The 27,251-nt window shown below is 42.6% G+C and overlaps 1 protein-coding gene across 1 annotated transcript in view; it reads right to left on the bottom strand.

Annotated features, from left to right (window-relative positions):
- Nucleotides 1-27,251, bottom strand: part of LOC311228345 (serine/threonine-protein kinase D3-like) — a 72,368-nt gene that overhangs the window by 10,798 nt on the left and 34,319 nt on the right. The window contains exons 3-9 of the mRNA XM_084314254.1: nucleotides 20,245-20,383; nucleotides 9,655-9,786; nucleotides 6,856-7,016; nucleotides 5,390-5,582; nucleotides 3,055-3,132; nucleotides 2,200-2,383; nucleotides 517-640 (exon numbers count right to left, since the gene is read on the bottom strand). Coding sequence (XP_084170380.1) covers nucleotides 517-640; nucleotides 2,200-2,383; nucleotides 3,055-3,132; nucleotides 5,390-5,582; nucleotides 6,856-7,016; nucleotides 9,655-9,786; nucleotides 20,245-20,383 — 1,011 coding nt within the window. The remainder of the gene's footprint in view (nucleotides 1-516; nucleotides 641-2,199; nucleotides 2,384-3,054; nucleotides 3,133-5,389; nucleotides 5,583-6,855; nucleotides 7,017-9,654; nucleotides 9,787-20,244; nucleotides 20,384-27,251) is intronic.

Raw genomic sequence — 27,251 nt, forward strand, 5'->3', positions numbered from 1 at the left:
AAGAAAAAAAATCACAAATGTACATATTCAAGGCAAGCTCACACACAAAATTCAAAATCAACAACCGAAAAAAAGGAATAGGCTGAACCACATGCTTATTTTTGCCTATCCTTTACAAATTCTTAAAACGAAATATATTTATATATTTTAAAATACTGGTAAAAAAGTATGAAGGAAAATTATTATGAAAGAAGAAATTGTTGGGGGGGAACTGATTATGTCCAGGCTATTACTTTGCAGCCTGGACATTTCCCCCAAACACATTTGAACACGATACAGAGAAGTTATCGCAACATAGAAGGAACTTCCTAATCCAATAGACCTTTAAGACCTCTTTAAAAATTCTGATTCTGATTATTAAATGTAAGACTTTTTAAGACCCTGCAGGAACCCTGTATTTATATAGGATTACTTGTTTTCTGAAAATGAGATTTTAAGACTCAATATAAGCTTATAATGAAGATGAAATACTTGATTACAGTGAGATGATCGAGTGTTGCCTCGAGTGTCTCTCACCAGGTTGTCTTTGCTGGTGTAGTGGACCATCCAGCCCTCCTTCACCATGGTGGAGCTTTTCCTCTTGCTGTGTTTGATGGACTGGACCACACGCATCAGAGGAATGTTACTGCTGGTCGATGGGCTGCACACCACCACAGAAAGAAGGGAAGAAAGAAAGAAAGAAAGAAAGAAAGAAAGAAAGAAAGAAAGAGAAGAAAGAAAGAAAGAAAGAAAGAAAGAAAGAAAGAAAGAAAGAAAGAAAGAAAGAAAGAAGAAAGAAAGAAAGAAAGAAAGAAAGAAAGAAAGAAAGAAAGAAAGAAAGAAAGAAAGAAAGAGAAAGAAAGAAAGATGTATTTTATTTGCCAAGTACATTACATATATATACCAGGAATGTATCCTGTACATTTAACTCCTGTCTTATTTAGGAGCAGCAGGCACCACAGTCCAGCTGCCCGGGGACTAACTCAGTCCCAACACCAGTGCTTTGGTCAAGGGCAACGGCAGGAGTTACCCAGCATGCATGTGTTTTATGAGCAAGTATATACAGTATATGTACAGTATATATATATATTATACACCTGAACATTATTCATGCAGTTCTAGTTGTATTTGAATATATATATATATTCAAATACAACTAGAACTGCATGAATAATGTTCAGGTGTGAGGGCTAGGGCAGCCCCCCTCGGAGTCAACTGATTGAGGTCTTAGTCAATAATCGATTAATCAATTCATTTGTTTCTTAGTTAGGTAGTTAGACAATTGGTAATTTTATTTACTTTTTTGTTTCATGCTGAATGTGCTATTTCTTAAGAAATGTTAAGCATATTTCTGGGATCACAATAATATTCACAAATATATGCTTTGGTCCAATTTGATGATTGCATTAATTTGCAGAAAAGCAGTAATTTGTGGAAATGCTATTTCATAGATTTGATGACTAAATTGACAAAGTCCTATGACAATTGACATATTCACACGGCAGCCATATTGCTCTTATGTCATGATCAGGATGGGATTCCTTTCCACCTTGTTCCAAATAGCACTCACAGAAGCCACAGAGAGCGCTTACAGACACACAAAGTAACTATGCACCAAGCACCACAGACACTGCAGAGGTAATGGCAGGGCTTGAGAGCAATGGCGTGGGACTTCTTCTGCTTTATCAACAAAACAACAGTGGATCTGTTTCAGTGGAGCCTGGCAAATTAACTGTACCACCAGATTATCCAGCCTTGAAAGAGTATAAGAGGTGGAACATCATTCATAATTATTCCAGAAAGATTGGCATGCATCTGTAACAGCTTGGCTATAGCTTAGTATCCTTGTAACAGAGATGTTTGTTAATAACAGAACAACATGTGTCATTAATAGAACAAGGGGCTTGGAGTTTTTCCATTTAAAATTGACAGACCGTGAAGGCTCATTTCGAAATCGGCAAGCTATGACTAGTGCACTCCAACAGTTAGAATGACTTGGGCATGTGCAAGGTGGCGGACTGGACAGACACACACAGTCGCAAATGTATAAACTTGGCACAAGAGCTCTCGTATCGAAAATATGTGGTGTCATACATCAATCAGCCAAATCATTTGGCAGCAATGAACATAATTCACCACTTCAGTAGCAGGGAATGAATCCAACAGCACACATGGTAGACAAAAATCCATAAAACATAAGGCAGTCTTGATAAGCGCTACCTGATAGCCTTCGCCGTCTCCTCGTCCTTCTCCCCGTCCAGACAGGGGCCCTCGATGTAGCAGAGCTTGTCCTCCGGCGTGGAGGGCTCCTCCTGGTCGTCCATGCTCTGACTCCCCTCGCTGTTCACGTCGCTGTTGTCCACCTCCATGGTCGTCTCAGAGTCGGGCCCCGGGCTGGTGGGCTCTGGGGGGGGGGGGGGGGGGGGGCACACAACGGGCCTCGTTTAGCCAGTGTTTTCGAACAAACGATCAACAATCCCATTTCCACTTCCAATTAGATTAGAACGTGTCCTCGGAAAACAGTTGTGATGCGTGTTGTTGTTGTTTTTTTCCACTCAATTGTGGCAAAATGTTTTATTTAATTTACATTTGACATGTTGTCATTTAGCTGAGGCTTTTATCCAAAGCCACTTACAAGTTCTGTACAACAAGTCAGCAGGAAGGGTACAACTCTGGCAGCTAAGGTAAGTAACATTGTTCGTCAAACAGTGTCGAACTTGAGCGCTACAGTCTTGAGTGCATAGTAGTAGACATAATTAGCATAGTAGGTAGTAATATGGGCAACGTAGATTACTAAATAACATTGTGCATACTACTAAACTTTTTTTTTTGTCTTTTCCTTCTTCATATCAGATATTGATTGAAGAAGTGTGATTTCACCTTTTACAAAAAATATTGATAAAAGAGGACCAATGAAAGGTGATGGTGGTAATGATGATGATGAGGGGGGGTGTTATACTGAACACATAATTAAGCTACGCAGAGTTCTTCCTTTACCATGTTGTCGTCGTAACTCTATTGGATACAGTAAATGTGGTGAAAACGGTGAAAGAAATGTACTTCAGATAAACTCACCTCCATTAAATATGACTTCACCGAGACAATCTCTCGGTATCTTGACTGCACATCTCTTGTGGCAGTTGAATTTACAATCTAAAAAGAAAAGATGTACAGCATTACATATCACATCCATCGACCACCTCAGAGAGACTCAAAAGGAGCTTCAAGTTTCAAGTTTCAAGTTTCTTTAATAGTTGTCATACAGAAGTACAGAATACTTTCATACAAAATGCTTCTTACTGTTACGCTCCAGAGACTGTGCTAGACAAGATAGTATCAAATAACATAGTATAGCATGTAATTTAGAAGAAGAAAATGAGGTCACAGTGTTCGGTATAGACATATGTACAATGTTCTGAGTTACCATATAATATACAATACTATGCAGTGTACTAATGTACAGTACTATATAGTGCAAAGCAGAAATGGGATGAGGTACAATTTAGGTACAATTTACAGTAAGGTGTACGAGTTGTAGTGCAATCCTTCATCAATAAATATAAAGTGTGGGGAGTGGATGCTACAGTGTGTTTGTTTAAAGTGGGTGTGTGCTATAAAGTGTGTGGAGTGGGTGCTACAGTGTGTTTGTTTAAAGTGAGTGTGTGCGTGTGGATGTGTGTGCTATGTGTGTTTGGTGGTTGTTGTTGTGTAGTGTTCATTGTTCGTTTAGCAGCCTGATGGCCTGGGGATCTATCCCCAGGCCACCAGGATGCTCAATGACTCTATGCAACACTAACTCATCCATTCTACACTCATGGCACACAAAGTCCACATGCACACACTCACTTTAACCATTCACTTTAGTCACTTTAAACAACTTTTAACACTACACCATATTTGATCTATTTATTACTAAACGATTTGCACTACCTCTCTACCTAATTTGAGCATTTTGCATTTGTTTTGCTTTTTGTATATTGTATATTTTCTGTAGTGTTTGGTCTTTATTCTTTTTACTTTTTTACTGTATGAAGCACAATCTCAGGAGGCTCATACAGAACCAAGCATGTCACTATAATGTACATGTACCTTATATGTGACAAATAAAACTAAACTTGAAACTTGAAACCCGGTGGTATATTGCCGTTTTGTAGAGTAGAGAGTAGAGTAGAGTAACAAACTCAGCAAGACCGACGGCTTCTCAGTTACAGTGGGTGACAATATTGTCACAAGGAAAGATGAAATTACCTACCTGGGTTCCATCCTAGAGGCTAATCTCTCCTGTGACAAAATGGCATCCAATGTAATAAAAAAAGTCAACCAACGAACTCGATTCTTGTACCGGATCTCCTCTCTGGTAAACAAGAATACCCTGAAGACTCTGGCAGGAGCACTCATTCAGGGGTACTACGACTATGCTTGCACCTCATGGTACCAAAGCACCTCAAAGGCGCTAAAAACAAAATTACAAACATCTCAAAACAAACTGGTCAGACTACTGCTTGACCTTACTCCTAGAACCCACCTCACCCCTGCCCACTTTGACAACCTAGGATGGCTTAGAGTAGATGACAGAGTACAGCAACTTGCAATGGGCCTGGTCTACAAGATACACTACACGACCAAGGTACCCATGTACATGGCAAAATACTTCCCAAAGGTCAGTGAATACCACGATCACAACACCAGAGGGAGCTCCACAAATCATGTTAAACCCAGATTCGGCTCAAATAAGGGACTAAACACGTTTCGCAATTATGCCACATCAATGTGGAACGCCCTACCCAAAGCTGTAAAGGAATGTGGATCACTACCCACTTTCAAAACCTCTCTCAAGAGACACCTACGGGAGACTGCAATTCAACACTGGCCCCTGTAAATATCCTAACCCAACCCCCTCCAATGTACAGTAATTTACCTAGTATGGTTTTGTCAATAGTCCAATGTACAATTTTGTTTGTTTGTACAGAGTCTCCCCCCCCTCAATGTACAGTTTTGCTTGTCTATACAGTGTGCCCCCCCCCCCCCCCAACCACCTCCAATGTAAATTACCCAGTATGGTTGTCAATATCCCAGTGTACCCAACCCCCCCCACCCAACCTCCTCCAATGTACAGTTTCTACGTCAAATGTATATACTCCCTTTTCTTGACTCCTTCTGTATCACAAACAGTACTGTATTTGCAAATCTGGTATGTCATAAATGTATAGATGTAGCAGTACTGACTATCTGTATGTCATGTATGTCATATATGTCCTGATGAATTGAAAATGGGGGACCCTGGTGGAAACAAGACGAAAGTCTTTCTCTGGTCTGCATCCCCTTAACAATTGTGTGTATTGAGCTGTACTGTATTGTACCCATTCTGCAATCTGTTAATAAAGTTTTCAATCAATCAATCAATCCCTACCTTTGCACTGCATGCCCTGGCGGAACAGGCCCTTGAGCAGGCGCTTGCAATACTGGCACATGGTGGGGCGGGTGTAGGTGTGCACCGAGAACGTGTGAGGCACCTTGACGCGGCCCAGGACCATCTTCTCCATCCAGATGGGCCGACCGCTCATCAAGGAGTTGCGTTTCCCCGCCCCCAGTAGAGGGCGCTGCTGAGGGAAGGCAGGTCAGAGAGAGAGAGAGGAGAAGGAGGAGGAGGGGGCATGGAGGGAGGGGGGGTTGGTGGGCACCAGGAAACAGAGGAAGAGAGAGAGAGAGAGAGAACGAGAGATAAAGAGAAGTGACCGAGTGAGGGAGGACAGTGAGCACACCAGAGGAAAGGGAAGGAAGCAAAAAGCAGTGAGGAAAACTCAGGAAAAAGAGGAAATATTGGATTTTTATCTAAATAGATAATGCAGCCACGGACATTTCCAAATACAGGAGAGGAGTTTGTTCTAAGACACAGTATGTCCGTCGTGATTGTTTTTAGAAAAGCAACTGAAAACATGGAACAGCCGTGAATCAATGTCAGATTTATTTCTGAACGGCTGACCTTGGGGGGGGGGGGGGGGGGGGGGCGTGTATATATATATATATATATGGACACAAAAGGACACATCTGACTCTTGCGACAGAGCAGTGGGCTTATGAAAAAAGCCTTTGTTTCAGAAGCCAGAGCACCAGTTTACTCAGAACCCTGACAAGAAGTGGAAGTAGTTGGACTGTATCACGATGACAACATTCAGCGCTATTGTCCAAGTAATTCACCGGAAGCAAAAGTACAAATGTATATTTTCGGACAAAACTTGTAAGGGGGAGGGGGGGGGATAACCAACTATGTTTATCTTCAGTTCATGCCATGGCATGAGCATTATTTATTCAGGGATTTACAGTAATGGGAAAATACAATACAGTCGTTTTTATTTTTACATGGCTCAATGTGTTTCAAAGGAGGGATGGAAAATGTTTAGAGAACATGATTAATCTAACAACCATGTTTCTGAGGTGAAGATGCCAGTGAGTTTTTGTATGGTACAGTATGTACAGTACACACAGTATCTGACATAAACACTTCTGGCTCCCAACTGTCAATTGACCAGACTGAATGGAAAATCCATTAGTTTGCCTCAAGCTATTGCTCCAGCACGAGTTAACTTATGTGCCTTTCTGTCGATGGAACATCTGTTGTTTGTGTGTGTGTGTGTGTGTGTGTGTGTGTGTGTGTGTGTGTGTGTGTGTGTGTGTGTGTGTGTGTGTGTGTGTGTGTCTGAAAGAGAGAGAGCAACCATGCATGTGGTTGTGCTAGCATGCATGCACTATATCTGTGTATGAAGACAACTGTTTGAACAGAGTAAAGTACTACTACAAAATCCATTCCTTTACACAACCAAGTTGGACAACGGGCAATAATAATGGGATAGGTCCAGCGGTGAAGTGTCCCCCTACCTCCTCCTGTGGTGCAGGGACATGTTCGATGCAGGGGGGCGGACGGGGGACAGAGAGCATAGTTCCTGGCAGGGACACATTGGACAGTCGCCTCTTCCTCACTCCACTGCAGTTGTTCGGGATCTTGAAAGCACAACGTTTGTGGTAGTTCAACCCACATCCTATGAAAGTGAGAAAAAGCATATTTCTCTAGTAAGTGTCTTATACTGTGTATGTGGTCAATGGCAGTAGGCAGACATAAACATATTGTTTATTGGCTATTCAGGCAAGAAATCACTGCTCTTTCACCTCTACTCCTACACAAGATGCATTAAGCGGAGGTACTGTATACAAGACATTAAACATTTCTTCTATTAATTAATAAAGATCTGGAACGTGGAGTTCACTCAGCGCGGCTTAGTCACCATTTGAGGCTGGAGCAGCGAAGGTGAGTGGCGTGTTGAGGCGTCGGTGGTCTCAAAGAAAAGAAAAAGACAGTGTCTCTTTAAGATCCCATTCCCTGTCTGGCATCACTACAATAAGATCCACACCATGGCTGTGATCTGGACTTAATAGCTGCACATTGTGAAGAAGCAGGAAGCCACCTGCGGCACAGTTCTCCAGGCTTTGATCCAGGGGTGCTTGGTGTTACATGAAGACATCCTTGGGTCATCGGCACCCACCCAGGGGATTCTCAGTCTCCTCTTAGTTGATTAATTCCACTGGTCGGTCGCTTGGGTCTTAGGCGACTAAGAGCGCTCTTAGACTGGAACTCGTTGGGACGTTGCAATTACATGGTATTGTTGGTGTTTTTCATATTGAATATGTTATTTCTTTGAAATCGATAAGCACTTCTCTTTGATTGTTAAAGCTGCAGTAGGCAACTTTAGCTTACCTGCCCAGCAGAAATAGAGTTCTGCATCCCTTTTCACGTCCATGCACGCGCAACAAAAGTTTTCCACAGACTTCCAGAGGCACCAGCAGGAACCCTGGGAACACCACTTGGCAGGCCAAAAACAGCTTTGATCTTTGATGGTTATTGATGGTTATTGATGGTTATTGATGCAGGGAGCAGATGTTTTGGGCCAATCAGATGTTTTGGGGCTGCCAAGTGGTGTTCCCAGGGTCGCATCGGAAAACTAAGACCACCTCGTCAAAAAGTACAGTCACTGTTCAAAACCACCTGCCGATCATTTTATGCAATTTATGCAAATGACATGTCGTCAGCTTGTGACTGCAACTTGTTCCCGTTTGCGGACGACTCAGCCCTGCTGGTCTCTGACAAGAACAAGTTGCAGGTTGAAAAAACCCTCAGCTCGGAACTAGGCAGAATCTGCATATGGCTCGCTGATAACAAACTATCATTACACATGGGCAAAACAGAGTCCATTCTCTTCGGTTCAAATAACAAACTCAGCAAGACCGACGGCTTCTCAGTTACAGTGGGTGACAATATTGTCACAAGGAAAGATGAAATTACCTACCTGGGTTCCATCCTAGAGGCAAATCTTTCCTGTGACAAAATGGCATCCAATGTAATAAAAAAAGTCAACCAACGAACTAGATTCTTGTACCGGATCTCCTCTCTGGTAAACAAGAATACCCTGAAGACTCTGGCAGGAGCTCTCATTCAAGGGTACTACGACTATGCTTGCACCTCATGGTACCAAAGCACCTCAAAGGCGCTAAAAACAAGATTACAAACATCACAAAACAAACTGGTCAGACTTCTACTTGACCTTACTCCTAGAACCCACCTCACCCCTGCCCACTTTGACAACCTAGGATGGCTTAGAGTAGACGACAGAGTACAGCAACTTGCAATGGGCCTGGTCTACAAAATACACTATACGACTAAGGTACCCATGTACATGTCAAAATACTTCCCAAAGGTCAGTGAATACCACGACCACAACACCAGAGGAAGCTCAACAAATCACGTTAAACCCAGATTCGGCTCAAACAAGGGACTAAACACGTTTCGCAATTATGCCACATCAATGTGGAACGCCCTACCCAAAGCTGTAAAGGAATGTGAATCCCTACACACATTCAAAACCGCTCTTAAAGAGCACATACGGGAGGCTGCAATTCTAAACTGGCCACCGTAAATGTCCAAACCCCCCACCCCCTCCTAATAGACAGTCTCCTCCCCACCGCATGTATATATTCTCTCCCCGCCGTATGTATATTTCTCTCCCACCCACCCACCCCCTCCAAATGTACAGTCTCCTCCCCACCGTATGTATATTTCTCTCCCACCCACCCACCCCCTCCAAATGTACAGTCTCCTCCCCACCGTATGTATATTTCTCTCCCACCCACCCACCCCCTCCTAATGTACAGTACCCTCCCCATCATATGTATATACTCTGTCAGGATCTATGGGTAACAGTACTGTATATTTGAATATCGTATATGTCACAAATGTAACAGTACTAAATACCTGTATGTCCCTATGCCATAAATGTCATGTATGTTGAGTATGTCATAAATGTCAATATGAATTGAAAATGGGGGACCCTGATGTAAACAAGACAAATGTCTTTCTCTGGTCTGCATCCCCTTAACAATTGTGTGTATTGAGCCGTACTGTATTGTACCCATTCTGCAATCTGTTAAATAAAGTTTTCATTCATTCATTCATTCATTCATTCATTCATTCATTCATTCATTCATTCATTCATTCATTCATTCATCAGATGCTGGGAAATAGGCTGGGTTTTTCATCAGAGGGAAGGAGTCACCAGCCCTTTTGAGTCACCCGTGATGTGAGGGAATCAAAGCAGAGCTGGAATGGGGAAAATGTCAGATGCCTACCTTCGCATTTGAGGCCTTGTCGGACCAGGCCCCACAACATCTCCCCACAGTCATCGCAGAAGGCAGGGGCCTTGTATGAGTGCACGTAGAGGGCATGGGGTCGGATCTGGAAGTCCTCCACCGTGGCCAGAGCTGAGACACACAAACAGTGAGAGAGCGACGTTTAGACACTGAGAAGGAAACAGTGTTGGGCCTGAAAAACATCATGACACATTTTTTTTTTACATTTAATGAAGAGAACAGAATAGATCAAATAAGTATTAAACATGGCTAAATGTTACCAAGATATTGTATTTAAAGGAACACGCCAACTTTGGGGGAAATTAGCTTATGTGCCATCTACCCTGGGGTTAGACAAGCAGATACATAACCTTTTCTTCTCTGTGCATGCATTAGGCGTCGGGAACACTTGCACTGTTAGCCTAGCTTAGCGTAATTCACTGGAAGTAGGTTCCTCCATGTAGCCTAGTTCCCAACAGTCATAAAATACACTCCAAATACAACTCCAAAACTTTCCTGTAAACATGTTGTGACCTGTGTATTTACCACATGGAGAAATACACATTTTAAATTAGACATTTTTGTTTTCTAAGCAGATACATACTTAGATTTTCTTTTTGCAGAACCCCTGCTGCCTGGGCGCAGTGATTTCACACATCACCTCAAAAGCCCTGTTGTAACTTCCGTCAATAAAACCAATGTGACTAGTAGCTAGTGACAGGACGTGCTTTCATTGAGTGAAGTGGATATCATCAGATAGACTAGCTAATAGTATCTAGATAAATTACAACTTTACTAGATTTAGTGATTTATCTAGATACTATTAGCTAGTCTATCTGATGAGTGTCCTGGGAGTATTGCATTCATTTATTCATGGTGTTTTTGTTTTGTTCTTGATTTATTGTGATGTTTCTTCTTGACTTGTTTAAAGAAGACGTGTCCGGCCCATGGGGACATTAACGTGTGTTGTCGGGCCTTACAAATACATTAGATTTGATTTGATTCGATATCCACTTCATTCAATGAAAGCACGTCCTGTCGCTAGCTACTTCTTCCCGACGCCTGATGCATGCACAGAGAAGAAAAGGGTATGTATCTGCTTGTCTAACTTCAGGCCAGGGTAGATGGCAAATAAGTTAATTTCCCCCAAAGTTGGCGTGTTCCTTTAACAAAGAAAAAAGGTGTTTGAGCCATCATTGCCAAATATGCTATAATTTAGAACTGAAACAAGAACTTGAAAGTGGATCTATAGGCTTATTAGGAACTGTTGAGGAAATACTGACTGACCACAGTCACATCCTGAATTGACAACTCACATTGTCAGAGGAGAAATGTATCCAAATAGTAAATGGGCTTTATATGTTTCAACATTTTAACTACATTATTGAAAAATCTAGCAACACCAAAGGCAATAATTAGTTTGGCATAGCTATATATTATATATACATATTTGTGTTTTGGGGTGTGAAGTCAGGTGATGTCTCTGGCTCACTCAATTACAAATCCAAAAATGTAATCCCACTAGAACCATGGAGCATGTTATTCAACCTTTAGTTTATTGTCAGGGCTTATAGTCTACTTTTTTCTATTTCAAAGAAATCATATTAAATCCTTACATGCAAGTGTTTTTAGATGCAAAGCACCTCTATGGTCGGCAATTTCACTAACTCACTCATTCATTCATTCATTCATTCATTCATACAGTAATTCACTCACACTCAGCAACTCTGCCCCTAGTGGCGGCTCACAGTCATGGCACCTTCCAGTTCACTCCATGTGAGAATACTTTGCATCTATGCACCACCATGTGTCCTTGTTTCTTGAACATAAAGGCTGCCTTCAACCAAGTGGTTGTAATGAAGAACAGCGCCATGACAACAAGCACATTCCCAGAGAGGAGGACACAGTCCAGACAATGCTCCATGGCGATGTTTCTTCATTGTTACCTTGGCACAGGAGAGTGTCATGTTTCTAAGAGAAGCAAACATGTCATTACCTTGTGATTAGATACTGAGAAATCATTATGTAAAAAGGACAAAATAATGTTTCCTGTTGAAGGCAGAGGTTCTGTGTAGGATTGTTAGTAACTGTCTAACTGCATATATATAACTGTTTACACTAGTAACTGTCTATCTGCATATATAGCTGTTTCCACTAGAGGGCGCTCTAGGCGGAGACACTCAGGAGTACTACCAGGTGGCGAGTATAAATAGATATGTCTCCTCCCACTTCTTTCTCTCCCCCCAAGCCTCTCAGAGAGAGGAGACCTGTATGTTACTGCTGATCTTTATGTGAATAAATAAACCACGCCAGTTAAGGCTCAAGATAGAAACCATGCCTCTTGACCACATTATTGTCGCCCTATAGCCGAATTCTGTTAACATTTCCTATAGATCTGGGATCTGAATGATCAAGTTGTACAGAAACAATGTTTTATTATGTCCCTAAGCTACAGTAAGAAACATTCTACTGAGTGCTAATAGTAGCTTACATAACAGCATTCTGTTATAAATCTATCTAAATTAAGTCAGAGAATGGAAGACTGACTGAGGCAAGCATGGTGAGAGGTAGACGACTGCAAAATGGGCAAATGTGAAGACAGGAGCCAGAATCACTATAGCTTTCCAGTCAAACACTAGCGTTCCAGTCAAACACTAGCTTCACAGTCAATCACTGCTTCACAATCAATCCCTATCTTCACAATCAATCACTATCTTCACAGTCAAACACTATCTTCACAATCAATCACTATCTTCACAGTCAAACACTATCTTCACAATCAATCACTAGCTTCACAATCAATCACTATCTTCACAATCAAACACTATCTTCACAGTCAAACACTATCTTCACAGTCAAACACTATCTTCACAATCAATCACTATCTTCACAATCAATCACTATCTTCACAGTCAAACACTATCTTCACAATCAATCACTATCTTCACAGTCAATCACTAGCTTCACAGTCAATCACTAGCTTCACAGTCAATCACTATCTTCACAATCAATCACTAGCTTCACAGTCAAACACTATCTTCACAATCAATCACTACCTTCACAATCAATCACTATCTTCACAGTCAAACACTATCTTCACAATCAATCACTATCTTCACAGTCAAACACTATCTTCACAATCAATCACTAACTTCACAATCAATCACTATCATCACAGTCAAACACTATCTTCACAGTCAAACACTATCTTCACAGTCAAACACTATCTTCACAATCAAACACTATCTTCACAGTCAATCACTATCTTCACAGTCAAACACTATCTTCACAATCAAACACTATCTTCACAGTCAATCACTAGCTTCACAATCAAACACTATCTTCACAGTCAAATCGCGTGAATATTTTAGGCAACCAACTTGTGTTTAGCGTTTCTCTGATTGGCCACTACGCCCATGTGACCGCGGCAGCGCGAGAGAGCTGCAGCGCGGAAATAGGCTGTCTATTGCCTCGCGCTGCAGCGCGGAAATAGGCTGTCTATTGCCATTCTCTAAGACAAACTCTAACCATAACCAACTCCGAAACAATGCCTAACCTTAACCTTAACCATAACCAACTACGAAACTATGCCTAACCTTAACCTTAACCATAACCAACTCCGAAAGAATATTGCCATTCTCTAAGACAAACTCTAACCTTAACCAGCTCCTTAACAGCGCCTAAACTGTCATAATCACAGCACGGGCCTACTTCACTCCCCCTCCTTTTCCCCTCACGTCCTCCACACGCTCCTCTTCATCCCCCTCTCTATCCGCTGCGCACTCCTCATCATCCTCTCTTTCTTCAGTCACTCCTTCCTTCACCCTCATTCACCCAGCTGTAGTCCATCCCCCTAATTCACACACGGGCAAACACCCCACTCTCCCCAGCTGCACCCTATCCTCCCCTGATGAGGGGACTATATCTGCACCTCGACGCTGACCAGAAGCTGTCGTGGTATTAATTACCACTGCCCAGGTACGACGTCTCTGCCACAAGCTCTACTGCTAGATACCCTCCGTGTATTGGCTTACTCTAACCCGTTTCTCTCCTGTGCCCCAAAGGACCGCCGTCCCTGTCTGGACGTCACCTGTTCCCGAGAGGAACACCTATTCTCCCGCTGCCACCCAGCAGCTCCAGCGTCCCTGTCTGGACGTCACCTGTTCCCGAGAGGAACACCTATTCTCCCGCTGCCACCCAGCAGCTCCAGCGTCCCTGTCTGGACGTCACCTGTTCCCGAAGAGGAACACCTATTTACCCGCTGCCACCCAGCAGCTCCCCCGACAAGCACCAGGACCGCTTGCTCGCTCACTGCCGCCGTGGCAGCCACAGGACAGAACATTAACCCCGTTCTATTTTCCCCCAATTCCTGTGTTGCTCAATTCCATTAAACACCCTTGAAACCGCTCCCTTTCTCTTCTCGTGTATTCAGCAATTGGGCTGTGCTCCAGACTCCAGTTCTCACATAAACTTAACCCTTCTAACCTTAACCAACTCCGAAACAATGCCTAACCTTAACCTTAACCAACTCCGAAACAATGCTTAAAGGTCAACCTCCACGTTGTATTTTTGTTCAATAAACAATGTGGACTAGGCCAACAGTGACTTTCATGAAGAATTGGAAAAAAAAGTATTGAAATTGACCCAGTTTTAGCGTTTTTATCAAAACATTTTGTCTGCCCAACACAATCACCACACGTGCATATTTTAATCAATGGTTCGTGTAATGTCGTCACAACAGGTGTTGGTCACCAGGGGGCTCTGTGAGTCACAGGCAGTAGCAAGGAGGCGGAGCATTATTTCCGGCGTTGGGTGCATGATGCGCATGTGCTGTGATCACACCAGGCAGCCAACGCCGGAAATAATGCCGTTTTGAGCAGTTTATAAAAAATATTTAAAATGTTTATTAGCAACGCAGAGCTTTCAAACCATCCCATATCTCTGTCCGAAACCCTCGTGCAACTGTGAGTACATTTGAAATGTCTCTGTGATACTTGTATAACGAACGGTTCGGCCAGAACCAGTCCTTCATGGTAAATCTAGGTTGGTTTCCTATTAAGGAGCAAGTGACTGTGGATTCACTCGGTGCATCAGTCACGAAAGGGGCTATGATGAGCTTGGCAAGCCAGAGTAAAACACAGTTTTCATTCAATCAATAACAACATTAACCAGACTCTCGTTGTGTCTATTATGCTAACGCTAACGTTACCTCATTGTGTCTATTCTACAAGCTTTAACGTTACCTAGCCTCTCGTGTCTATCTGCTAACATTAGCATTAGGCTAACTAACGTTACCACTCGTCCCTAACCCCAACAACAAGCGTAACTAATCAGCGATCTTTTTGTCAGACTAAACTCTCCGCTCGGTGGCAAATTGTGTTGATGTCGGTTTTGTTTCATCAATAAATGAGGCAGAATACACAGTGACTGTATCCTTTTTTATTGCACTTGTTTCGTGCTGCAAACATACATAAGACATCCTACGCGAGACATTAAAGATGGCGGCGTTCTGTTTTCGTTCAGACTCTCCAGACAGTGACGCGTCTCTCTTCTGACCAATCAGTGGTCTGCAGTTTTTCACGTGACATTTCTGGAGCTCTCATGCTGATCACCAGCAGCCCCGCCTCCCCACACGGAGACAAACTGAGTACTTTATTTTAGTGGAAAAGCAACATTAGATTCGGCTCATTAATATGCACCTGTGTCCTGTTGTGACGTCAGCGTTTGATAAGCTTTTTTGATTCGCGCGTGCATGTTATTCGTGCATGGACCTTTTTAACTCTTTCAGAGTGGCATTTCCGGTGTCAAATGGAAAAAAATAAATAATGAAATTATATACCAATGATGTAAACTACCCATAATTGATCAGTAGGGTTTAAGCTGGAGGTTGGCCTTTAAAGTTAACATGCCTAAACTTAACCGGCGAAAGAATGCATGTTAAAAAAAAATACAAAAATTGAAGGGAATCGAACTTGTCACCAACGGACCGCAGGATCCACAGCAAGGCAGCGCTACCAATTGAGCTAGTTCTGGATGTTAAAAAAGGGGGGATTACTGCTACATAATGCTGCCGCGACAGAGCTCCGCTGCTGCTGCCGCGTCGCCGCGGGGGCGTGGCTAGACGCAAGTTGGGCGTGGCTAGACACAAGTTGGTTGCCTTTAATATTTAGGAAGTCAAATCACCCATCAAAGAACTAGCTACAATGAAAACAAGATTTCTTGCTTTTGATGATCAAAGCTAAGGGCTGGTTTCTGTGCTGTGAGGACAAAGAGAGAGAGATGTAACCCGACGTGTGGCCTCTCATTGTGAGGAGCAGCTCTGACTTTGGGACGTGAGCCCAGTAGCCTCCCTGAGTCCTAACGAAGCAGAAGGTGGGAGCGATAATGAGCTGCTGCCAGAGTGGAACTTCGGCACTATTCCTATTCCTGTCAGTGCAACTGCACACGAAACAATTGATAATATCTTGAAATAATTAGACTAAGATGACTCCTTTTGTGTCCAGATAATTGCTTGTTTTGATTAAAATACCTGAGATAAGCTCATTTGTACTGGAATGTGAAATTCTCTCATAACACCGGCAGATTATTTCCCCCACTTGCTTAAAGAAAATAATATTTCAAGACTCAATACAGGATGAAATAACTTCTCAGGATAGAGAAGCAACTAGATACCCATCTAAATAGGGTAAAAGTATTGTAAGAGAAATCATGGAAAACATCCTCTGAACAGTAATGTCTGCAGCAGTGGTGGCGCCCTGCACCAAAAGCAAGCAGGGAAGGAGGAAGTGGTCTGAGGTCGACTCTTGTGTGGTTGCTGAGCCGCGACATGTTTCATATACATACTAGTACATGTACTAGTCTCCATCTGGGGTGTGCAGCTGCTCAGGTGCTGCTTTAGTTTTACACTCCAGCCTGTCAACAAGGGACTAGAGAAGATACTAACAGAGGAAGTGAGAGTCCTACCGACAATGTTTTGCTCAGCCTGCAGAGGGTGATGGTAGTGTGCTACGTATGGTAGTGTGCTATGCAGGAAAGACCATTGACAGGGCAACCAAGGGGTGGTGCGTTTGAGTGGATTATACCGCCTACCGGTAACACGCATAGATATATATAACTAGATGGTGCGAGGCGGAGTCTCCAGCATAGTTCACCGGCGGCCATCTTGTCACAGGCAGCACGCCCACTCATAACATGTCTATGGTGCATGTACTATTGAAATAACCATAGCTTGCTCAATTTTCAACCGATTTACAAACGGTTTGGTTTATTACAAACGTGCTTGGACATGTTGAAATCATTTTCATATGAAAGTCCATTATAAGTATGCAGTATGATAACTACCTCTCTGACGTTTATAACAAACCAAACCGTTTGAAAATCGATTGAAAATTGAGCAAGCTATGGTTATTTCAATAGTACATGCACCATAGACATTCATGTTATGAGTGGGTGTGCTGCCTGTGGCAAGATGGCCGCCATGTGGCAACGTCGGTCTCCATTGGCCAGCAGTGCGCGGGTGAGTCATCTAGCCTTTATATATGTCTACCGGTAACACGGAGCTACAGTATACTATTATCACAACTATGGATGCACCACTACCAGTCCTGGTATCAGATGTCTGGCTGATACCAGGCTACAAAACATCATACCAGTATTTTCCCCCACATAACAGCTCCCCACGTTTTTCTTTCGGTCAACCATTTAAAACTAATAGTCTAGGGCTCTATTATTGTTCGGTAAAAGTAATGGATCGGATATACCTCTGTGTTGGGCAACACTAGTACTACTCGCAATCGTATCGTATGTAAGTAAGTAAGTAAGTAAGTATTTATAAAGCACCTTTCATACATGTCATGTAGCTCAAAGTGCTGTACACAATTATAGGCATATATAACGATAAAAGCAATAAAGTCATAGTGATCAGTTAAGATCAATGTTAAAAAAAAAATAATAATAATAATAATAATAATAATAGTAACGTAAAAATGAAAATAACGTAAAAACAGTCATTTGCTTACCAGTTTGGGAGAACAGGTCCGCACAAACATTTCCGCTCATTGGCAACCGGAAATGCACTAAACCAATGCACTTGTATGGTAGGTAGCAATGTTTAGGTCTTATAATGCTAGTGTAGTTACGTTTTTATCAGTGGTCATAGTTGGGTCCATAGTGCTTTACCAAGTCCCATGGATCCATCAGTGGCCGTGTATTTGTGTGCGTATGTACCCGTTCGCTCATGTGGTCAGTGGCCAGAGTTGGGTCCACAGGACTTATCCAAGTCCCATGGACCCATCAGTGGCCGCGTCTTGTGGTAGAAAGAAAGAAAAAGAAAAACGCATAAAGAAAACAGTCTAAAGTCTAAAGGGCCTGGTCTACAAGATACACTACGCGACCAAGGTACCCATGTACATGTCAAAATACTTCCCAAAGGTCAGTGAATACCACGATCACAACACCAGAGGGAGCTCCACAAATCATGTTAAACCCAGATTCGGCTCAAACAAGGGACTAAACACGTTTCGCAATTATGCCACATCAATGTGGAACGCCCTACCCAAAGCTGTAAAGGAATGTGAATCACTACCCACTTTCAAAAACACTCTCAAAAAACACCTACGGGAGACTGCAATTCGAAACTGGCCCCTACAAATGTCCTAACCTAGTTGTACAGTAAATGACCAAGTATGGCTTTGTCAGTATTCCAATGTACAGTGTACAATGTGTGCGTGTCCCCTACCCAACCCCCCCCCCCCCCTCCAATGTACAGCCCCCACCCACCCACCCAACCACCCAACCCCAACCCACCCACCCAACCTCCTCCAATGTACAGTTTCTACGTCAAATGTATATACACTCTTTTTCTGGACACTTTTGTATCACAAACAGTACTGTATTTGCAAATCTGATATGTCATAAATGTATAGATGTAGCAGTACTGTCTATCTGTATGTCATGTATGTCATATATGTTATGATGAATTGAAAATGGGGGACCCTGATGTAAACAAGATGAAAGTCTTTCTCTGGTCTGCATCCCCTTAACAATTGTATGTATTGAGCTGTACTGTACTGTACCCATTCTGCAATCTGTTAATAAACTTTTCAATCAATTCAATCAATCAATCAATCAATCAGTATTGGCAGCGATGAAGTGCTATTAATGCATCCCTTAATACAATCTATCCACAAGCCAAGCAGCATATTATACAATTGACCTATCTCAAACCCTCCTGCACTCTTTTCTTGATCCTCCAATTTGTATTTTATTTTATTTAGCCTTTATTTTGTTTTATGTTTATCTTTTTTTTATTGGAAGAATTAGTACATATTTATACATTTCAGTTATCCAAATTATACAACTTCCATTTCCTTCCCCATTCCTATCCCCTAATCCCACCCCATCCCACCCAGTGAGGGCGACGACAAACATACATGTAGAATAATTTTTTTTCTTTCTTTTAAATAATTAAACATAAATACAGATGTGACAGACAAAGCTACGCAATGAAGTAAAATGAAAAGAAAACAAAAGAAAAAATTATATAAGCGATACTCTCCATTTTAGTAGCGTAATTTCCAGATGGTAAAACAAATAAAATGCAAAGTAAATTTAACACCCTTAGCAGACCACCACAATGCCATCTCCCCAGCCATACGTAGGCTAGCAGTGTCAGGGAGGTAGATAGGAGGAGGAGGGGGGTCATGGGGTCCCAAGTTTAGAAGGAGTCATATGGGTTTTGAAATGAGATAGAAAGGGCTGCCATGTTTTATGGAAGGTATCTGTGTGGCCTTGTGTTGTAAATCTTTTTTATTTAGCCTTTATTTAACCAAGTTTGTCCCATTGAGATCCAGGATCTCTTTTACAAGGGAGACATGGCCAAGAATAGCAGCAACACAGAGTTTAAAAATGAACACATAGATATTACAGATAAAAGTAACATTACAAAATGATCATATAAAACATTTACACACAGACAACCTGGTTACAATAGGCTTCACCATGGCCTTAAAACATTCAGGGTTACCATGATTTGAAATGTAAGATCAGACTAAAGATTGTTCCAAGAAGTAGGTGCGGAAAACCCATTTCTGTTCAGACTTTGGGAACAACAAAGTCGGTCCTTCCAACGGAGATTGTAATTGAATTTGCATCGTTCAAATGATGTAAACTAAGTAAATCGGAACCATACCAAGCATGGCCCTGTAAATCAGAACATACCAGTGACTGAGCTAACGTGTACATAGGGAAGGCCAGTTCACTTTTACATATAATGGTAAGTAAGATATCCACAATTGTAATAAATCTCAGAGCCCCATGATGGACGCTATCTTCAAATGGATCCGAACGGAATACATACTCATGTGCAAATGGAATATGACTATGAATATTTTGAGCTCCGAGCCTTGGCTTTTTTAGCCTTTATCCTATTTTCATACCAGCGCTCGTTTCCCTATGCTTTTTCTTTTGTTGCTGTTGTTCTTAGCTCTATTCTATTTAAATCTTTCAAAAATGTTCTTATGTACCCCAATTTCTATTGCATGTACATATTTGTATTTTATTACACGTATTACACGTCTCCCAACTGCTCACCCGAGAGAACCACCTCGACCAGGTCCCCCTCGTGGATGTCCTCCGCTGACAGCAGCCGCTGCAGGATGTTCTCCGAGTTCAGGTCGTGCCGGAACAGGAGGATCTTGTCGTACATGCCGAAGAACCCACACTCGGGGAACTGGTGAGGAGGAGTGGAGAGAAGGGAAGGGTGTTACACTCACACAAACTACAGTGCTATACAGTGCAGTGCTGCCAACATCTACTTGTAGAGTGAATGGGTGACACTTTAATCTATAGGGGGCACAGGTAATGATTGAGTGGCTAGGAAAGACCTAATGAGGAACTACAGGGGCAGTTCACCCAAAAAGAATAATATATATATATTTTTAAAAATGTCCCTGAACTGAGACTGATCAGGTCATATGTAAGGGATAATGCTTGACGAGCTGTGCATTAACCTATTTTAATGGGCAAGGTGGAGGCGTAAAAAGTCTGCTGCAAAGTGGAATCCCTTTAACTGGCACCGATTTAAGGACGATTTGCCCACCGGCACGCCACGCCACTTTGGATACCTCTAGCGGCTCGGGTGTGCATATTTTGAATACAATATATATAGATTGAATTAAATCCCTATCTGTTGCCTGTCGATTGCCATTTCAGGCGACAAAATCCGTTCAGCGGTTCTCGAGTTACATGCCGATATGTGAGGCGTGCGCCGAAGTACACGGCAGACTTAAACAATTATCTAATACCACTCCAGACTCCTGAGCCTCTACCTCCGTCAATCATTTGGCGATCTTGAAAATTATTGGACAGGGTTAACTTGTAACCAATGAGTCTGGCTTTCCAATGATACCCCACGTGGGAATTAGCGAATCAGGGATCTAGGTGAAAAGTCCTGAGCGCAAACAGGAAGAGAAATGTCCACGGAATGCATTGGAGTCAATGAGGAAATAGTTTTCTGCAGCCTTTTTCTCCCTTTTAACAAAATCGCTCCTAATCACTCATTTCTGAATTTTGGACATGTACTACGCAAGACTTCAGGCTATGGACCCAGGCAGTTTTTTCAGCCATACCAATTTATTTGGAAATACTACTTCTGGACTACTAACTACTACAGAAAAAGTTTTTCTACAACTCAAGTTCAGACCTATGTTACTCACTAAAGGTGCATTTTCTTTATTGTATCAGAAACTTCAGAATGTCATAAATAGACCAGGCTCATGCATGTGCTATAAGTATAAAGTATAGTATTTGGTTTGCAAAAAAAGTATGCAGTCCTCAAGGTCAAGTAAAAAAAATTGCCACTTTTGGGGGCGCCAGTTAAGAAGAGGTTAAAATATCAAGTTCAAGTTTCTTTATTAGTTGTCATACAGAAGTACAGAATACTTTTATACAAAATGCTTCTTTCTGTTACACTCCAGAGACTGTGCTAGGCAAAAATAGATAAGTATAAAATAAGTATAGCAAGTATAAAATAGAAGTCAAGTACGTAGACAAAAATGTTCAGTATATACATAATACAATGCTCAATGTAGAGTAGAAGTAACTGAGTTACCATACAATATACTATACAGTGCAAAGGATGAGGTACAATTTAGGTACAATTTACAGTAAGGTGTAATGAGGTATGGGTTGTAGTGCAAATTCTTTACCAATAAATATAAAGTGTGCTTAGGTGTTCTAAAGTGGTTAAAGTGGGTGCTGCAGTGAGTTGTATGTTTAAAGTGAGTGTGTGCGTGTGGATGTGTGTGCTGTGAGTGCATTTGATGGTTGTTACATATTGTTATTGTTCGTTGAGCATCCTGATGGCCTGGGGATAGAAGCTTCTTCTGAGTCTCTCTGTGCTTGCCATGAGGCTCCGGTATCGCTTGCCTGACCGCAGCAGTTCAAAGAGTCAGTTGTTTGGGTGGCTCGAGTCTTTGATAATTCTCTTAGCCTTGCCCATGCACCGCTTGTTGTAAATGCCCTGGAGAGTGGGAAGCCCCCCTCCAATTGTGCGTTCGGCTGAACGGGCCACTCTCTGTAGTCTGCTACGGTCTTGTGCGGTGCTATTCCCAAACCAGGAGGTGATATTGCCAGTCAGGATGCTCTCTATTGTGCATGAGTAGAAGTTCTTAAGGATCTTCTGACTGACTTGGAACTTCCTTAGGCGCCTGAGGAAGTAGAGGCGTTGCCGTGCCTTCTTCACAACACTGTCAATGTGTGTGGTCCATGTCAAGTCCTCGGATATGTGGACTCCGAGGTACTTAAAACTGTTCACTCTCTCAATCGGTGCCCCGTCGATGCTGAGGGGGCTGTAGTCCCTGACCCCCGACCTCCTAAAGTCCACAATCATCTCCTTTGTTTTGCTGACGTTCAGGGAGAGGCTGTTCTCTTGACACCATCCCGCTAGAACCTTGACCTCCTCCATGTTAGGCATTATCCCGCTTTATACCATGGCCGACGGCCAAAGATATTTTTTTTTTATTCATGTATTTAGTATTTATTCATGTTTCCATGCGTTTTACATTGGAGGGTAAATTAGATAGCTGGATAGCTACCTAAAGCTTTGTGTTAAACATACTGTTAGATCATATTCACTGTTTGTAAACTTTAGGCAACGCTAGTGACCATAATGCCTATAGCATAACATTAGCTTGCAGGATATTATGTAGTTTCCATATAATGCGCATTCATTTAGAACGGTGATCAGACAGTTTTACAGAATTACAGTATGTAATAGGTGTCCATTATCAACTTTTAATGGACAGCTACCAACCAATCCGAATCAAGTATTCACCCAGGCCATGGTATAAGCTTGAGTAACTGATAGTTAATCAATGGTTTGTTAACATGATACTGTAGTTCCTCATTAGTTCCTAGTTACTTAATCATTATTATTGTGCTTTTACAATTAAGTGTTACCAACAAACGTTTTAAGGCTAGACAGATATGAAATATTTGGCTCTGATACCAAATTCAATATTTGGGAGTTTACATTTACAATAATCTATATATCTGCCCATAGGGGGGTGACGAATATACTGTTTAGTAGCATAGTATTTGCATGCGTACAGAAATTATTTCTGTCTTGTATTATCCTTAAAACAAAGATAGAAAATAGCCATGTTCCATTAGAACAACACACCACAAGGTTATACATTTATTTTTCTACTGTTAAGAGTCAGTGCTTTATCTACGCTTTTGCAGATAACAGTATATCCTTAAAACTAAAAGGTTTTGTATAAGCGTAAAGCCGATAATATCATCTGTGTGATATATATATATATTTCTGTTTTTCGCCTTTTCACCCCCAATTTAGTTGTTATGCCAATTCCCTCCTGGTCACACTGCCCTACTGTCAGTACAAACAAACTGGATAGTTAATGATAATAAATATTCTTACTTCATAACTGCTCCTAAAACATTTGCTATTGTTATTATAAGAAGAACAAATTATAGAAGTGATCTATATCGTTACCGTCCAAATTTCTAAATATACCGTGATATAAATCTTAGGCCTACCGCCTACCCCTATCTTGAATTAGAATAAGTAGCAGTATAGTACTTTTCTCTTCAACACCATTACACTGGAAAAACTCATATGACAACTGAAAGTGAGGGGCAACCGTTAGTATGGATCATAGTTGCAGCCATGTTAGCAGGAAACTAGAGCTGCAGTTAGTTTGCATGGAGTGTGCAGCACAAGGTGGCAGCAGGAAGTCAGCGGGTGCCAGAGAGGAAGCTGCAGCACTCATTAGGAACCCAACAAATAATCTGCTACCATTACCCGTGTGGCTCTATATACCACAAGCCAAACAACATGACACAACAAGTAACACATTCCAGCCCCAAACAAACCGACTGACATGGTGAACTAACATACAGCCAGCAACCAAACAATATGGCAGCACATGGCAAACAAAAATAATGTGACGCCAACTCACCACACAGGCAAAACAATATGTCACCGGGAGGGAAGACCACGACAAAATTCTAAGCGTTCATACACAATAACTTGCCATACTGAAAAGACGTTTTGTACTATAGGGTGCACCGATACCGATACTGCTGGTATCAGATATCGGTCCGATACCAGGCTAAAATAGAATATCAGTATAGAGAATGTCCCCGGTACTAAAATCTGATACCAAGAAACACGACTAACGTGCCAGAAATTAAAGCAAAGTGACTTGATTTTAGGAGTGGACAGTATAACGGTTGACGGCAGGACAGGAAGGCTCTACAGAGAGTGGTGCGCTCAGCAGAGCGTACTATGGGTAGTGCACTACCACCACTGCAGGACTTCAGTGAAAGTCAGGGGGAAAAAAGATGCTTCCGAGCACACGTGAAGCGCAAAGTCAGAAGAATCGACAGGACTGGCAGTGGCTGGTCATGGATTATCAAAGGACATAAAGCACTGCCCAAGAAACACCCTGGGAATAACATTATGAAGCGGAACGAGACCGATGGCTCCATGGCTGTTTTGTGGGCTGTTTCGGACAAATGAACAAAATGGTATGCACGCTTTTTATTGCCATTAGTAGTGTTGATGATCAATAATGATGATTGATTGACGACGAGCATATCACTGTAATCCCCAATTGACACCACGTAAAGTGTGTGCTCTCTCTCACTCACACACACACACACACACAAACACACACTTTTCTGGTCACACATCCACTCAACTCATAGAAGATACGGCATCAGGCTATTATTCTAAAAGTATCTGTATACTAATAAAATGGAGTATTGTATCGTTTTTAACAGCTGCGTATCGCAATACCTTTCTAGTATCAGTAGTGCAACCCTAATGTGAATAGGTCATGTAAACCACTATATAGCAGTGTTGTAGCACTGATGACTCGGACTTGGACTTGGACTCGAACAGGGACCCTGATGGAAACAAGACAAACGTCTTTCTCAGGTCTGCATCCCTTTAACAATTGTGTGTATTGAGCCGTACTGTATTGTACCCATTCTGCAATCTGTTAAATAAAGTTTTCATTCATTCATTCATTCATTCATTCATTCAGACTGCATTCAGACTTGGAAGGTGCAGACTCTGACTTGTTAATTGATAAAAACAGTTATTTTAGGCCCTAATCATTTGGCATAAAATATTGATGGCATTTGTTTGGCTATTGTGTCACAAAGTAAATCAACTCTGTTAAATGGTGACCCCTGTGTCATTTATATTTAGACACCCCAGGTGGTGAGAGCAGGCAACTGCACCTCGTCATCTATCTCCCTCAACACAGGGCCCCCCCAGGGCTGTGTTCTGAGCCCCCTCCTCTACTCGCTGTACACACATGACTGTTTTTTATTTGTATGTCAGCTCTTTGACTGCCAGAGTGGAGTGGACTCAACCTTGATGACTTGGACTCGGACTAGGGTAATGGACACTCGACTCAGGCTCTTATTTGGTGACTCGGACTTGGACTCGGACTCGAACACTGGGGACTCGAGACTCGACTCAGACTCGAGATTTAGTGACTCGACTACAACACTGCTATATAGACCTTTCATCTGCATGAGCCACAGGCGAGGTGAAGACCTCCTGCAGGTCAGCGCTATGGCCTGCATACCAAGCAGTTATGAGCAGCAGCCCACTTCACCTGGACACAATCCAAAACGCTCTGCGACAACCACCAACAATGTCCGCTGCTCGTAAGGTGCACACGCAGAGCGACAAACAAAGAATGCGTCTCTGTTTAACAGAAAGAGCTGCTTAATGCTTAGTGTGCCGTGAAGTCACGTGAGCGCGGCTGATCCCTGTTAACCCTCCATTAACCTGGCTTAACTTCCTCCAGACACAATCCCTCGTTCACATTCTCCCGCTCGATTAGGACACCCTTGTCAAACTCCCAAGAAGAATTGTGACGGCTCAGCCGCGGTGCCAGTGTGAAGGATCACCGGACCAGGGCACCGGGGGCAGGGACGGAGCCTGATGCCCGCCCCCCTCCATCCCCTTCCCAGGTTTGACCGTTCACCCAGGAAGCAGGATGGGACAGGCACCCGTGGTGCAGGACGTCTCTTATGTAATTATATCTAAACAGCTGGGCCACCACCTCTAATCTCCACAGCACTCATGTCATTATGGGAGTCCAGTGCCTAAGTCTCTATATATGGAGCCAAATAATCCAGGTCCCAACGGGGCAGATCTGCGACAGGCAGGAGATCCTCTCCTTTCAAGGGCACAGGATTTATGGTCGGCTTGAAATATGAACACCACTGAGGAAGCATAAAATGGCTAAATAGTAGAATACAACTACTGGCCAGCGCTTCGTAGTATTTGTGTGCATGGGGCGAGTTCTTTTTTGTATATTTGAGAGGCACATCTGGGGCTCGTATACATTCAGAACCGAACGCGCCATGCAAGGATTTCGACGCGACAAGCGGATAGGTGTCCTGTTTTTTTTGTTGCATTGTAGGGCCTTTCAATTCAAGGTAACCCTTCTTCAACCATTCAAACTCAAGCTGTCCGTGGTGCAATTACTGGAGAGAGAGAGAGAGAGAGAGAGAGAGAGAGAGAGAGAGAGAGAGAGAGAGAGAGAGAGAGAGAGAGAGAGAGAGAGTGGTGATGGGAAATACAAAGGTAAACAGCCATTTGCTTGTTTCCCTGTATCTCACCGCTCTGTCACTTCATCCAGGCACTTAGCACAGAACAACAGGAAGCAGCACTGAGTGGGCCAAGGTCCCCCAGTGACGTGTTCAGCAGCGTCAGCGTGCAGCGGGGCTGCTCTCATTCACATGTCCACAGGAAGAAGACCAGTGACGTGTTCAGCAGCGTCATCATGCAGCGAGCTGCTCTCATTCACATGTCCACAGGAAGAAGGCCAGTGAGGTGTTCAGCAGCGTCATCATGCAGCGGGGCTGCTCTCATTCACATGTCCACAGGAAGAAGACCAGTGACGTGTTCAGCAGCGTCATCATGCAGCGGGGCTGCTCTCATTCACATGTCCACAGGAAGAAGACCAGTGAGGTGTTCAGCAGCGTCATCATGCAGCGGGGCTGCTCTCATTCACATGTCCACAGGAAGAAGACCAGTGACGTGTTCA

The sequence above is a fragment of the Notolepis coatsorum genome (assembly GCF_963971535.1).
Source record: "Notolepis coatsorum genome assembly, chromosome: 5".
Lineage (NCBI taxonomy): Eukaryota > Metazoa > Chordata > Actinopteri > Aulopiformes > Paralepididae > Notolepis > Notolepis coatsorum.